This window comes from Fusarium musae, chromosome 1 (assembly GCF_019915245.1).
Source record: "Fusarium musae strain F31 chromosome 1, whole genome shotgun sequence".
Lineage (NCBI taxonomy): Eukaryota > Fungi > Ascomycota > Sordariomycetes > Hypocreales > Nectriaceae > Fusarium > Fusarium musae.
The window spans coordinates 3024026-3039124 of NC_058387.1; the positions used below are offsets into that span (position 1 = coordinate 3024026).

Genomic DNA, 15099 nt, shown 5'->3' on the forward strand with positions numbered 1-15099 from the left:
AGGGGATAGATAATCTGGGCTGGGTTCACGGTCTCGCGTCAACCGACTTTTGAGCGAGAGGGGAGAAATGTATAGGGACGGGAAGCTTTTACAAATGGTTCAAATCATCATCATCACGTTGAAGTGAGCGTCTGGGCGCGGCGTTAAGTCTATCATGTATACAATATCGCAATCGTACAGATCACAATCTCTGGGAATCCTTCTTTTCCAGGCCAAAACTTTCAGGCCTTTTTTACTTTTCCAATTCCATTTCCATATCAAATTGCAAAAAAATCCGATGAGGTATCACTTAGTGGTGGAACAGACGAATATTCTGCTCAACAAAGGTAATGCCCAGCTTCTCAGCGGTCTCGAATACGGCGGCATCGTTTTGGCTACCACCAGGGGCGGCAACATACTTGGCCCCTGACTGAGCAACGCGGAAGACGTTGTCAATGAAGGGGAACTATCATGCATGTTAGTAGAATTCAATCGGCTGATATATATACTACTTACGAAAGCGTCGCTGGAAACGCAAACATCCTTAAGCTGCTTCATCCAAGCTTCACGTTCCTCATGGGTGAAGGCAGCTGGGACCTCCTCGAAGACACCCTCAAACGCTTCGCGCTCAGGACCGTCCTTGGGGAGCTGGCCACTGACGAGCAGGTCGATGGCGTTACTCTTGTCAGGTCGCTTGGTACCCTTCTTCCACTTGATACCGAGAACACGCTCATGGAATCGCATCCACCAGTTGTCGGCCTTGTCACCGGCGAGTCGAGTGCAATGAATTCGGGACTGTTGGCCAGCACCGAGACCAACAACCTGGCCATTGTATGCGTAGCACACGGAGTTGCTTTGAGTGTACTTAAGGGTAATGGTGGCAATGGTCAGATCGCGAGCGGCGCTCTCTGGTAGAGAAGCAGTGTCCTTCGGGGTGATAATTGTGGTGAAGTGCTTGGGGGTGATCTCGACATCGTTGCGGTGCTGCTGGAGGTTAATGCCGTAGACAGTGCGGGTCTCGGTAGCAGGGGGGTTGTATTCTGGATCGATTTGAAGAACAAGATATCGGCCACCCTTCTTCTTCTTGAGGATCTCAAGAGCGGCATCATCGTAGCCAGGAGCAATAACACCATCGGAGACCTCCTTAGAGATGATGCGGGCAGTAGGAACGTCAACAACATCGCTGAGGGCGATCATATCGCCAAAGCTGCTCATGCGATCGGCTCCTCGAGCACGAGCATAGGCCTGGGCGAGGCTGGACTCATCAATACCCTCGATGTCATGGACAAAGTAAACCTTCTTCTCGTCCTCGGTAAGGGGCAGACCGATTGCAGCACCAGCGGGAGAGACGTGCTTGAAGCTGGCAGCAGCAGGCTTGCCAAGAGCCTTCTTGAGCTCCTTGACCAGAGGCCAGGCGTTTAGGGAGTCGAGGAGGTTGATATAGCCGGGTGAGCCACACAGAACCTTGAAGGGCAGGTTACCCTCGGAAACATAGGCGGCGGCAGGCTTCTGGTGAGGGTTGGCGCCATATCGAAGGGCAGTGTATTGTTCGCCGTTGCCGGCGTACTCCTTGCGGAAGAACTGAGAGATAGCAGCATCGTAGTCGGCAGTATGCTCGAAAGCCTTGAGAGCATAGCGGTTACGGCTGGCCTCAGTGATCTCGCCCTTCTCGAGCTCCTTGAGGAAACCAGCGTAGTCGTTAGGGTCACTGAGGATAGTGACGCGCTTGTGGTTCTTGGCGGCAGCACGGATAAGAGTAACACCACCTATGTCAATCTCCTCAACGGCCTCAGGGATGCTGACGTTGATCTTGGCGACGGTATCCTTGAAGGGGTAGAGGTTGCAGATGACATAATCGACCTTGTTGATGTTCTGCTCGGCGAGGTCCTTCTCGTCGGAAGCGAGATCACGGGCCAGGATACCTGCATGGACGGCAGGGTGAAGCGTCTTGACACGACCAGCAAGCATCTCGGGGGCCTTGGTGATGGCAGAGACGTCCCTGTGGAAGTCGTTTAGCTCTATTATCTAGCAATCGAGCGCTTGCATTGACTCACTCGACAGGGAATCCAGACTCTCGGATCATCTTGGAGGTGCCTCCAGAAGCGAGAATTCGAACATTCTGCTGGACGAGGCCCTTAGCCAGGTCCAGAAGACCGGTCTTGTCATAGACCGAGACGATGGCGATCTTCTGCTGGGAGGACATCTTGGAAGCTAGAAAGGAGAACCTTTTGGGAGAGAAAACGGGGGAAGGACGAAAGACAGAAGAGGACGACAAAGAAGAAAAATAAGAAAAGACGTAAGTGGGAAGAGGGCGTCTCATTCAGGTTTGGATTGGGCTCTCGGGCGAGTAAGGAAAGGCCAAAAGGAAAAAAGTTTGGCGGGGTAGTAGCGATTGCGGAAGAGCAATGGAGGGGGCGGGGCAGTTGCAGAAAAACAGCAACAAGCGTGAACCGTGTTGCTCTGTTGCAATTATAAATATTTTGCAGGGGAATCAGCCTTAAATACTTGGTCAAAGCTTGAGATGTGAAGAACGATTGCGGAGGTTCAAGGTCGTCCGTACTGGAATTAGTTGGAGGGATGCGAGCTCCTTTATCAGTAAATGAGAATACCTTGCTATATGGTAGGAAACCTGACGGGATTGGAGCTCAAACTTTTTTGCGATGATGTCGTGGGAACACTCCGTCATCGCACGAGTCGCAAAAAGGAACTTGGCTCACTTTATGAATGCCTAGGGGAAACAAAAAGAACGAATGATGAGACTGGGACTCGAACCCAGGAGGATTGCTCCACCAGGAAATTGGTGTTAAGGTTGACCTTAACCTGGCGCCATAACCAACTCGGCCATCTCACCGATACTATATTATTTGAAGATTGAATGTTAATATAGTAAAACATATACTTATTTTTAATATTATATTTATATATCACTTTTCTATTAAAAATCTATTTACTAATAAATATTATATTTAATTATAAAAGGAGCTATTTTAATTAATCTTATAATATTTTATATATTAGCTTTTTAATTATATATATTATATAATTATTCTGAGTTTATAAAGCGAAATCAAGTATGTAGCAAATCTTTAATAATAATGCCGAAGCCTAGGTAAATAAACAAGGGGCTACCTATTATGTATTGTCATAGCAATTGGATGAGCTACCCAGGAGTTTGCAAACACATAGAATGCACACGCGCGTGAAGCTTCTCGCAGAACCTCCATCGCTGCAGCCTGCTTACACCAACTGGCCTACTGCCTACGCACACCCTTCATACCACCCCGCCTCGCTATTACTCACCCACCGTTTACACAACCTGAATCAAAAGACATCGTCACCATGCCTCGCAAGACGCTTCGTATACTATGCTTTGGAGACTCTCTAACCTCGGGATATTTCTGCCATGGCATGGACTCACATCCATACGCTCTCAAGCTGGAAGACCGGCTCACCGGGACGTTTCCAGAGGTGGACTTTCAGATCGTGGTGAATGCTGTGCCAGGCGATATTGCTTCTTTCAAGCGCTTCAAAGATAGAATGGATGCTGCTTGTATGTAACTCTCATTATATGATGTTCTTTCGAGTCTTCTGTAGCATTCAACCGGCTAACAAGGATGGACAGGGGAGGGCAATTATTACGACTGGACAATTATCCTCGGGGGCACGAAGTGAGTTATACATCTCTTCTGCCAGTTACAAATATGCTGATATATGCCTGTAGCGATATAGCGTACGGTGTAACCCCGGAAAACATATTTTCTGCCCTTAAGGATTTATATGATGTCCCTCTGAGCCGAGAATCCAAGGTTCTCGCTCTCACGGTCCCTGAGTGCCAGTCAAAAGGCAAGAGAGGCACGTCGACAAGGAACGAGCTCAACCAGAGCATCCTTATGAACAAAGACACGGGATAGTAAGTTTAAGGACTTTACAAAAAGTTTTTACATAGTTTTCAACTAGCAGATGGCTACTGTCTTTGCTGTTAGCTGATGCTGATTTTTGACAGTTACGCCTCTGACCTTCATTCCAAGATACCCTACCATTCGCTTTCAGAACGGGATCGCGAACGGTACTGGGATGACGGCCTCCATCTTCGAGATGAGGGCTACGACTGGATGGGCAATCACATCGCCGATGCCCTTATAGACATCCTTTGGAGCGAAGGCACATTTGAAGAGCCCACCAACTCCCGAACTTCAGAAGTCTTGGCATTGGAGGATGAAGTCCAGTTCGAGGAAGAGGATGGCAATCCTCGGAATATCAAAGAAGGATACGTGGTGGTCCGCAAGAAAGATTTGGACTAAAACTTTTGGCTTATTAAAATTGCCAGTCTAGAACCAAAGGGATTCATATGCTATGCATTGACATAAACAGCCCTTGATCATCCCAATCCCTAAACGCCATATCCACTACGAGGTTCTAATCCGTCCCTTTCTCACACAACAAGGGTTGCGGCAACAAATTCCTATTAAAATAGAGTCAGTACGAGATCAACCCAAGTCAAGAACAATCAACAACTTGAGAACTTACGGGAAACTCCTTTTGCAGCGCATTGGTGATATTCTCCACCTCCTCAGCCACACTCTCAACGTTGGCATCCCAATTTCGCATTTGCTTGCCAACAATAATTTCTGCTCGCCCACTCCCCTTCTCTCCAGATGCCTCGCCACCCTCAAAGTACACAATGCCGTCAATCTGATCCATACGCCCGACTAAACGACCCTGCTCAATCATACGTGCAGTGGTCTCTTCAGCCTTATCAGTATCCAGGCCCAGTAGTGTTCCCAGGGCCTCGAATCTAATATTGCTGTAAAGTCTGGATGCGCCGAGAAGATTGTGCTCGACGACAGCCTTGGCAAGTACCGTGGAGCCATCTGATGTAGTTGCCAGCTGGTGTGGCTGGAGCCCCTCTGCAAACTTGTCAACCTCCTCAGGTGACAACAGCCGGTCAAGGAACATCTTTTCCAGGATACCAAATTCCTCAAGTTGCGATGAGCGTTCATCTTTGTAGAGGCGACTCAATGTTCGGTTTCTCATGGGACCAGCCGGTGCCAGAACAGCACATTTGACCGCCATACTGAGTGTATGTAGGCGTTCCTCTTCGTCAATCGCAGGCGAGAAGCTGATCTCGTGATATCGTTGAGATGCGGATAAAAAGTCGCGCTGAGCGTCCAGAATACGGGCTTGTGAGAGCTTGAAGTGTAAGTTTAGTTCTTGATCAGATACGGTATGCATTATGTTCTTGAGCTTGTTGATATACATCTCGGCGGCCGTAGAGTCGTCGACTTCGAGGTAGTTCCGAACGATGCGAATCCATGTGCGAGCTTTCTCCTCATCGGTGATCTTGCGCTGAGAACTATCAAGTGGAATATCGGCCAGAGCCTTTGCAGCATCAAGGAAGTCACCGTTGCTTTCGTGGGCCGTTGCAATGAGCTCACGGATAGTGGCGACGGCATCCACGAAAGAAGAAGATGATGGCTGGGCCGCGATGGTGTTCAAAGTTCGATTCCCAACCTCGATCCACATATCCTCGTTCTTTAATTCTCGGAGTGTCGCAATAAAAGACGCGAGGACGGTTCGCGTGGCCACGACGCCGAGCGCCTGGTTAAAGAAGGAGTCGATGATAGCATTTAGGTCGTTGGTAGCGGTGGACGGGGATGAAATGTTCTTGATTTCGGAGAGCAGTTGCTCGTAGAGAGGTCCCTTCTCTCCAGAACAAGACTCGGCGTTGGAGATCGCCTCCGCGACTTTGGGATTTGGTGCCATGGTCGTCGGTTGGTAGAAATGTGTTAGATGCAAAGATGATGGACTGAGGTGGAGGCATACGTAGTAGCTGCCTGGGGTTAAGTTGAGGCTCACTACAGGTGTCAGTGTGGAGGGGCAAGCAGGGGTCAGCTCTAGCGGGGTAGGTTGCCGTATTAGCGCGATCTGGTTGAGGCAGCTGTCCGGGCAGCCAGGCACCTCAACTTAATGACAAAAGTTGTAATTGACGAGACGGGACGCTCAACTCAGAAGTAAGTTTAGAAGACGTGCTAATCAAACCTGATTAAGCACACCAAGGGCCACGACTACCACTAGGTATTGGCTTCAAGAGTAACTGGAAATCTTTCTTCCTTAATCGCATTTGATTGTTGTGATCATTTAAAGTTTTAAGGTAACGATATAAGTTTTGGCAAACTTCTTTATAAGGATATAGAGTGTATGGTATGACATTCAATGTTTGCATTGATATATATTCCTAACCTACAAAGAGGACAGATTCACCTCTATCGTTCCATGTATCCATGTCTACTCATGCTTCCTAAAAACCCAGGGTTCCGGCCTATGACGACTGCAATGCTAAAACAATGAATCCCGATATGCAAAATTATCGAGCACCTCTCACGCCCAACGCCAAACCAACTAACCGACCGAAGAGCCATCGTCTATTTGTTATGCCAAAGCAAAGTCCGGAGCGAGTCAAAGTCGTTGCAGTCCTTATAAATGTACGTCATACTGCTTCTCAAGCTCGACTGCAGCTCCTCGGGGTGGTATCGGAAGATCAACATCACCATAGCCCACGAGAGCGACGCGAATGCAGGCCAGGCATATTGATTAATGACTCCATGGAGAGGTTCGGATGATACGAATGGGAATCCGTGACCTGGCTTCACGGCGATACGTGCGAGTGCGAGCATCACTCGCGCAAAGACGTAGATGACGATCTGCTGGTTGACCGATGAGATCTTTCCCGTACGCTTGGAACGGCCGCCGAAGACGAAATATCCGCCCACAAGGCCACCAACGAAGGAGTCATATGTTCCTGTTCATAGTTGTTAGAATTCTGAGGAACATGCTGGGGGTAAGTTTCGGTGACGATGACGTACCCTCCTTTCCAGGCTCTGCGCCAAAGTATTTGAGCGCAAGCATGGTCAGCTTATAAATAAGGGCAAAGCGCGCCAGGTTCGTTGCGTGATGTCTTGTCGCTCGAAGGACTAGGTTTACTTTCTGCGGGAATCTGTTGTTGCACGTCAGCGTTGTTGGCGGTCAGGTGTCAAGGCAGGTCAAACATACGTTCCAGAGCGGAAGAGAAACACCATCCTATTCATGTTTGTCAGTATCGAGGTTGCCAAGAGATGCACATGACTTACACCAGCGCATGCGGAAACCGCACCTTGGTTCCGTAGATAATACCATTGCGCGCCGTCTTGACTAAGGACAAGAGATCATGGTATCGCGGGTCCTTGACAATCTCCTCCAGCGTGTTCTACCCAAAACCCGTCAGCGCAAACTTCATGGTGCCGCAAGTCGATAAGAGCGGTACCTTTAGCACTTCCAGTGAAGATGACATGGCCATCTTGTGCCCAAGCCTCGGCAAAAGAACCGTAAAGAGAGGGTCGGTCGCAGCGTCAAGAGAGGATGTTTGTCGGAAAGAGCTTTAGTCTCAAGGCATCGAATGTTGTCGCGTGATTTTGTAGGTCAGATTCCACGTGCGGAAGAGTCGTATAGGAGCATGGATGGATTCGGAGGTATCGATAAAGTTGGTAGGTCCATGGGTTTTGAAGGCGCCCCCGGATTATGGATACGTGCTACTTGTATGTCACCTGTCTATTGAGCCTCGGATGTTTGGGCTTTGCGCGAGCTCGGCTTGTGTTGCGGAGAATGGCACCGGCAATAATACCCCCCACTGGAAAAATACACTACGTACAGTGCCTAGTCGACTATGACGCAGCGGGAGCTGTCCACTGAAAGGTCTGATCTAAAGAATTTCACATGTGAATGGCGATTCGACGGAGGCTCCAGTTGCATTAGCCAAGATCTGGGGAAATGTCAGATTCACATGGGACGACGACTAGGCACGTATAGTCTATATCGCCATTTTCATGCCTTCATGGAATGCTTCAAAATCGATCTTCTTCTCATCTTCAATCTTCGAACCCCTTAACTCCACGCTATTCAGGTACCCTTGGTCCATCCCGAAAATCCTCCACTTTGACCTCGGTAGACCAAAAATGACACTGTGAGGCTCCGTGATGTTATATGCGACGTCTCCATCCAGCGAAGAATGATGAAGAAAGTTTTTGGGTATAATGCCTCTACTAATCACTGACTGGCCCTTAACACCACCGCTCATGAGGCTCTCTCCACTTGACACCCAGAATACTAAAGATCCTTTGCTCATCTCGTCCCTCAACGAGCTCTCCCTCCGTGACCTTGACGTGTTGCGGCCCTCGCATCACATCCTTGTATAAACCCCGCTGGTTCAGTCGCATTCCCTTCTTGGAAGCCAATAATCGCATGCTGCGATTGAAGATGTCATTGCCAGTGAAATAGATCAGTGCCGCGCCCATCTCTGATTCAGGAACCAGGAGAAAGTCAATGCGGCGCCACACGGGTCGGTAATGCTCCTTGTTGAAGCCACTGATCTCAGGGAGCACACAGCATCCATGCCATTTACTTCCGTCGCTGACAGATCGTGATGACGCGAGCCGTGCCACAAGGAAGCCTTCAGCTTCAAGAAGTTGGACAAGACTATCAAGAAAAGGCCTAAGCTCAGCCGATGACTCAGTGTTCGGCTTGGTGATGATGAAATCGATATCACCCGACGTTTCTGCTCCTCTTCGATAACTCCCCCCTATGATCAACTCTACCTGAGGGTCGACACGCTGAGCACCTCTTCTCACAATAGCACCCAAGGCCTCGATCTCGCGACGCGGAATCCTGGTGTTGAGATCATCGTAGTGCTCGATGCCTATGAGCTGATTTTGTGAGAGTTTCGCTGTCGTTTTCAAGTCGTCCAATGTCCGGAATCCTTGAGCCAACCATTGCTGGGCCTGACTGTTTCCAACACCATATATTCCAAGGAATAATTGGAGTGCCTCGTCCATAGGCTCTTTTCGGGCGTACTCAAGTCGCTGAAGCCTGTCTGTAGTGACGATTTCCTCAATCTTCTGGGCTAGACGCGGTCCCACACTAGGTAGTCTTTGTGCCTCCTCGGCTGTCGTGATTTTCGTCTCTTGACGCTTTAGAGTGCTCATGACTTTTCGATAGGCCGTTGTTCGCCAATGATCGTTGACCCGGGTATAGTAATCAGCCATGGATTGGAGAACCTCGATTGTGCGCGAATTTGGATTCCCCGCCTTGGCGTCTTTCACTCCGGCTGAGTTGCAGGAGAATCGATCTTCGAAAGCAATATCTTTGCGATCAGATCTAATCTTTCTTCGTGTCTTTCGTTTGTTGGCCCGTTCCTCTTCTGAGGCTGAAAGGGATTGTTCTTCGAATTCCTGGTCTCCCATTTCCGTACCTGTCTGGACATCATCATCATCCGCATCTAGCGGGAGGTCCTTATACTCCGACATTATCTTGATGTACTCGGATAGCTCGTCCTTATGGCGATCCTCATCTGGGCGCTGCATTGAGCCACTAGGTTCCTGAACGAACACCGTAGAATTTTGTCGGGAAATCCTAGGCCTTTCACTAGCCGTATGATAAGATGAGGCCATCCCCTGAAGATCAAGCACAACTGGCTGAGAATCAGTCGGGACAGGGGTCTCGGCAACTTGGCTGTGATGAGGAGACTCTTCGCTCCTTTCAGGTGTTCCTGTGAGAGGAACAAAATCCCACTTCTTCGAATTCCTATGATACGGCTTCACTTGCAAAGACTCATTAGACTCCCCGGAGCTTGACGGGGCAGGTGGTGAGTTATCCTCTTCCTGGACTATCGGTTGGCCTGCAAGCCGATACTTCTTTTGGCTGCATTGAAGCAGAGCTTTGAATTGGATGCAGTCAATGGGGTATTCCTCGTTGACAACTTTAGGCGGGAGGTTTTTGTTCGTATTCTTCAACACGCTCTCGATATCTTTGTACAGTATGTGTTTCTCAACAACAATATGAGTAGCAATGCGTGGAGTCCGTACCCATGTTGCACCAAACTCGCGCGCCTTTGTGATACGTAGTCGACGAGCTGGTGCAACATCGTCATCAGGAACGTAGTGGAAGGTAAGTCCTTTGAATATCTGTTCACTGTCTGGCTTGAGTTTGATCATACTATCACGCTTTCGCTTCTTCATTGCCAAGCTTGGTGAAGGCGAGTCGCCTACTGTTTGTCCAAGACTTCGACCCGACAAGAACAAAGGTGTAGACCCGCTCCTAAGGACTGTTCTCTGTGTCTGCCTCGTAGAGTCAGGGATAGGTGTATCATCGACTAGAATAGCCCCAGCGCTGCGTTGATTCATGAGGGTGCAGAGCCTGGTCTTTTGGCCGATTGAAGTCATCGGAGTGCCTTTAATGACCTTTGTTCTATCAGCAGGTGCTGGCGTTGGGAGTGAAGTGACCCTTCCAGGTGTCACTCTCGACTTTTGAGCTTCGCTCTTAGTGAGGTCAAGCACGACAGATTCCTTTGGTGGCGGTCTGGGGCGTGCTTTGACGGCGAAGAACCTCCGAGAGCGCATCCTTTCTTTTTGCTGATCCGTATCAAGCTCATCATCGCTAGAGAGCGGCTTTAGCTGATCGAAAAAAGCTGTCTTCTCTTGCAGGGAAGTCATGGTGAGGTTCCGGAGTTTGTTTATGCTTGTGAGATTTGCGCTATGAAACGCGACTTTGAAGGCAGAACTTGGTTCATACCCCAAACCCAAAATTCCTGGCTGATGCCTGCCGTAAGATATCACTAGTCATGTGAGCCTATGTGTTATAGTATTGTACAGACCTAGCTGTTCAGACTGCTGCTATTAGTCCAAGAGGAGATGTTCAATGTTCAATGTGCATTCAAACCCCGAGAGGTTGTCAAGTTCAAAGACAACTGGCTCGCCTGATTGGCCGGTCTCATGCACGATCCGCTAAAAGTCGCCAGGCTTCAGTGCTAGATCACGGTCCGACCCGCTAATTAACAAGGATAATCGTGAATGAAAAAAAGTTCATTGTTGTGATGCCTCGTGGAGATAAAAAGAATCTCTGCTTGTAAAATGTGCCTTTTTTGTATTTTATACTGAAGTGTCTACCCAGACTGATATGATAACCTGATACAACAATGAAACCATGTACTATACAACTAAATCATCCAATAAAATAGGTTCAGGGAAAGAACCGGGGTATCTATAACTCAACAATTCCAAACCCATGGCGCCGTTCGATGCGTACAATTTGACTCAATACATATAGCCGTCCCGCCTGTCATAAGCAACCTCACTGTGGAAACGTCACAGGAGCATGCGCGGGCTGGCCACCAAACATGCGAGCATCAATCATGGGGATGTGGTTCTTTTCGTAATGGTGGAAAGCCGTAGGATCAGCCGAGTATCGGCTTCCGGATTCGTTGTCGATGTCGCTTACGACTTCGCGAGTAAGCTCAACGTAGTCATATGCAAACTCTCCGATCTCAGCGTCGTCGATACCCTGAACTTCTGCATCCGAATCGACTCGAAGACGCAGACCGGGAATGAGGTTCATCAGGAATAGGATGATGCAAGTGACGACGAATGAGTATAGGCCTCCACAGATGGAATCGGCAAGTTGATAACCCATCTGCGCCCAGTGACGTTCGACCCAACCGCCCTTGATGTGAGAGTAGCCGTCGAGAGCAGCGATGCTGGGGGTGGCGAAGAAGGCGGTGCAGATATTACCGATCAAACCACCAATGCCGTGGACGGCGAAGATATCGAGTGCATCATCAATTCCAAGGAGGAACTTCACCTTGGTCGCATAGTTGGAGCCAGCAGCGCCGACAGCCCCAAAGATGACAGCAGCCCATGGGGGGACGTAACCTAGACTAATGTTAGCTCACGTCAGGTTTGAAAGAGTATGACCTGCTCACCAGAGCCAGGAGTGATGCAGACGAGACCAGCAACAACACCAGAGCAAAAACCGACAGTGGAAAACTTCCTCTCCAGACGATAGTCCAAGAGACACCAGGTCATGCCACCGACACAAGCAGCAAGGTTAGTTACGACGGCGGCCATTACGGCGCGAAGGTTAGCAGAGAGGGCAGAGCCGGCGTTGAAGCCAAACCATCCAACCCAAAGAAAGACTGTTCCGGTCACGATATGGGTAGCATTGTGAGGGCGGTAGTTGAGCTCATGCGTTCCATGGCCACTACGCTTGCCCAGCATCATGGAATAAGCCAGAGCAGCGCTTCCAGAAGCGATGTGCACAGGGGTACCTCCAGCAAAATCGAGGCCGCCCATCTTGTTAGACCAGCCACTGGGGTTCCAGGTCCAGCAGGCAATGGGGTCGTACACGACAGTGGCCCACACGAAGGTGAAGATAATACAGGGGAGCATGCGGCCACGTTCGGCGACGGCACCGGTAGCGAGAGCCACAGTTAGGGCGGAGAACATGCCCTGGTAAACGGCGAAGAGCATATCGGGGAGATGTGCGGAACCAACCGAGGGCCGGGCCAGGACATCGCGGAAGCCAAAGTTGGCAAGGTCACCGATAAACGGGCCGGCCGTATGCGAGAAGGTGAGAGAGAAGCCCCAGAAGAACCATTGGAAAGTTGTCACCGCGGCGCTCATTACTGAGAGCCATATAAGCGACAGAGCCGATTTGCGACGGGCGAGACCTGAATAGAAGAAGCTTTGGACACAAACGTCAGCAAATGAGACCTCTAGCCCGATTGAACAGCGACAAAGACAGACTTACCCAACGCCAGGAATCATTAACAGCACTAGAGCCGTGGCCGAGAGCATCCAGGCGATATCACCAGGCTGCGGGCGCAAAATGTCAGCTTGCGGGCGTTCAAGATATTGGAGGGGCCACTATTGAACGTGACCCACTGCCTGTCTCAAAGGACTTTCTCAGACTCTTTTTTTTTTGAGTGAGTGAGTGAGAGAAAGATGAGAAGACTGAGAGATCAAGAGGAATAGAAAGTGAACGTAGCGAGGACCAAGGAGGAGAGAATGAGAGACGGAGATAGACAACTCACCTCGTACCAGATATTGACATCCATATCGAGCGGGTTAGCACCTGTTGCGCCTGTACCGTTATACTTGAGCTGCGTTGCTCCTCGAGCATCACCATCACCTCCCATAGCCATGACGCCGGTTCTGACTTGGGAGGAGTGATATAGAAATAGAAATGCCAACGTCGATAAAGAGGGATGATGTGACAAGGTCAAGAAGGTTGCACTGCGTGACAGCGGAAGTGATAGTGACATTCTGGGCCAACAGTAAAGTAGGAAGAAGGGAGGAAGAGACTCAAAAGATAAGAGATCCAGGCAGGGGGTGCAATTGGTGTTGAGAGTGTGCACGGCTGAGATTGAGAATGTGAGAGAAAAAGGGCGCGATTCCGGTTCAGGCGGGACAGAGATAAGAGATCCCTGGTCGTGAGCTTGGCTGTGCAACCCCTGGAACGACGTAATATACCGAGTTAGACTGTCAGATGTATCTAGCCTGACTCCGTGGGCTTTTGCTTAAGAGGGAAAATATGGAGGAGACGACGACGACGACGCGAAAAGGGTCTTGACACGACCGGCGGTACCGCCGTGACGTTTTTTTTTCGGGGCGAGGCAATTCGACTCTGAGCTAGAGTGGGAGGCGACGAAATAGATTGAACAGTCTCACACTTCGATCCGGCGGCTCAAGACTAAATTATTCTGTCAATCTCTCTACAGTGGGGGTCACCCCAGACCAGGCGATCCAATACAGCGGGCGCTTGTCAACTTGCGGAAGAGTTATCCTTAGTTAAGCCTCGCCACTCACATCTCACTCTCACACTACCTATCTTCATCGCCAACCTCCATCTCAATTGTATTCTGAATGAGCATCCAGATGAATTGCCCGCAGACAAAGGCATCAAGTATTACTACGGGCGCACTTTCGCTGCAACGTAATTCATAAGTTAACTTAGAGTTCCCCCTTACACTCAGTCTCCCTCTGTAGCCCTTTCAATCCTCTTCGACCACGCCATGCCGCCTTGTAAAGAATTCATCGCAAACTTATCCAGTTCTAGCCCTGACAAGACTTCAGTATGCAGGAACACACATCAGTCGTCTACTGCGGTGTCATCGGGCTTCTCTCACTGCTACGATATCTCGCTTCACTCTGCCAAAAACTCATGTAAAAAGCACGACAAATGGCAAAGAATGCCTGTATCAGTCGCTATAAAGCGCCAGATCTTCTTCTGATAAGACATCCCCAGACCCCAGCCTGCCCCTGACTGCTTACATGCAATGTTGATCTTTTTGCCTCTGATTCCCTCCGGAGATGCAGATTGATGCTCTACAAGGAAGCTATGAATAACTCCACAGTTATTGTTATCTCCTTACCACTATCCACTCACCCGGTGTATAAACAACAAGACTCGACCTTCTTCTCCTTTAAAACAAAAAGCAAAGAAACCGTCAGCTTGAGTCAACCCGTCACACATGACGAAACTTCTTCTTAGCCACTGAGCTGAAGCTCACCCATAGCCTCTGATAAGCACTGTCACTTTGATTGGTCCAGCCAAGGTGTGGGGGTCTCATCTTGAACGCCCAGCTTCAATAGACCTCCGGTGAGCGAACACAGACGCCATAGCTCAAGAGTTCATCATGTCACATCTCGAGTCTGTCGACAGTCTTTGGAAGGTGGCTTGAATCATGATGTTCACGTTTCTTATTGTGATGTGATATTTGATATGTCTCGTTTCATCATCATGCTTCGTCTTTCAGTTCAGTCTGTTGGCCACAAGGGCTCTACCATGTTGGTGAATCCTCATAAGCAACTCCTCGGACTTTAAGATGAGACAAAGCATATGAACATCAATAGGATTGTAAATATGCTAATTATGATATCTGACACTGCACTGCCCCTCAGAAGATGATATTGACATGTCAAGAATCAGTGGCACTCGAAGGTTCTGGGCGAGATGAAACTCAGCAAGATATTGATAATGAGTATAATATTAGTAAAATAAAAAAAATTGATGCTGTTGGATCTTATCACGGGTTATAATCCATGCTGTCAAACTCTCATTACTCGCCCCTGTTCACATGCAAAGAGCTGTTTAAACCTGAATCGTAGCCAGGTAAGATATGCATTAGTTCAGTTATTATGCAGGCCTCGCTGCGTCACAATTATTGAGACTCTGGATCAAAAGGCCAAAAGCAGCTACTCAAAGAGCTCAACAAATTATTCATAGGACATTCTAGACTTATCTTACTGTTATTTC

General features: G+C 49.0%; 6 protein-coding genes and 1 non-coding gene across 7 annotated transcripts; 1 reads left to right on the forward strand and 6 right to left on the reverse strand.

The window, feature by feature from the left end:
- Positions 1–289: 289 nt before the first annotated feature.
- Positions 290–2182, reverse strand: ADE17 (bifunctional phosphoribosylaminoimidazolecarboxamide formyltransferase/IMP cyclohydrolase; the record flags this gene model as incomplete). The annotated part of the gene is made up of 3 exons (XM_044818661.1): positions 290–445; positions 496–1978; positions 2034–2182. The coding sequence occupies 3 exons, from the start codon at positions 2180–2182 to the stop codon at positions 290–292; spliced, it is 1788 nt and encodes a 595-aa protein (XP_044686363.1).
- A 548-nt stretch (positions 2183–2730) lies between these two features.
- Positions 2731–2830, reverse strand: J7337_000915. Its single transcript has one exon. It is a non-coding gene; the product is annotated as a tRNA-Leu (tRNA).
- A 488-nt stretch (positions 2831–3318) lies between these two features.
- On the forward strand, positions 3319–4280 carry J7337_000916 (uncharacterized protein; the record flags this gene model as incomplete). The annotated part of the gene is made up of 3 exons (XM_044818662.1): positions 3319–3529; positions 3709–3889; positions 3983–4280. 3 exons carry the CDS (start codon positions 3319–3321, stop codon positions 4278–4280), a joined length of 690 nt encoding a protein of 229 aa, XP_044686364.1.
- Positions 4281–4411: 131 nt separating this feature from the next.
- Positions 4412–5742, reverse strand: CSN4 (COP9/signalosome complex subunit Csn4; the record flags this gene model as incomplete). The annotated part of the gene is made up of 2 exons (XM_044818663.1): positions 4412–4441; positions 4507–5742. The coding sequence occupies 2 exons, from the start codon at positions 5740–5742 to the stop codon at positions 4412–4414; spliced, it is 1266 nt and encodes a 421-aa protein (XP_044686365.1).
- A 659-nt stretch (positions 5743–6401) lies between these two features.
- On the reverse strand, positions 6402–6885 carry J7337_000918 (uncharacterized protein; the record flags this gene model as incomplete). Its single annotated transcript, XM_044818664.1, has 2 exons — positions 6402–6778; positions 6843–6885. The coding sequence occupies 2 exons, from the start codon at positions 6883–6885 to the stop codon at positions 6402–6404; spliced, it is 420 nt and encodes a 139-aa protein (XP_044686366.1).
- A 1187-nt stretch (positions 6886–8072) lies between these two features.
- J7337_000919 (uncharacterized protein) lies at positions 8073–10499 on the reverse strand (the record flags this gene model as incomplete). The annotated part of the gene is made up of 1 exon (XM_044818665.1): positions 8073–10499. The coding sequence occupies one exon, from the start codon at positions 10497–10499 to the stop codon at positions 8073–8075; it is 2427 nt and encodes an 808-aa protein (XP_044686367.1).
- A 637-nt stretch (positions 10500–11136) lies between these two features.
- AMT1_1 (ammonium transporter Amt1) lies at positions 11137–12985 on the reverse strand (the record flags this gene model as incomplete). Its single annotated transcript, XM_044818666.1, has 4 exons — positions 11137–11714; positions 11765–12525; positions 12592–12656; positions 12875–12985. The coding sequence occupies 4 exons, from the start codon at positions 12983–12985 to the stop codon at positions 11137–11139; spliced, it is 1515 nt and encodes a 504-aa protein (XP_044686368.1).
- Between the last annotated feature and the right edge of the window lie 2114 nt (positions 12986–15099).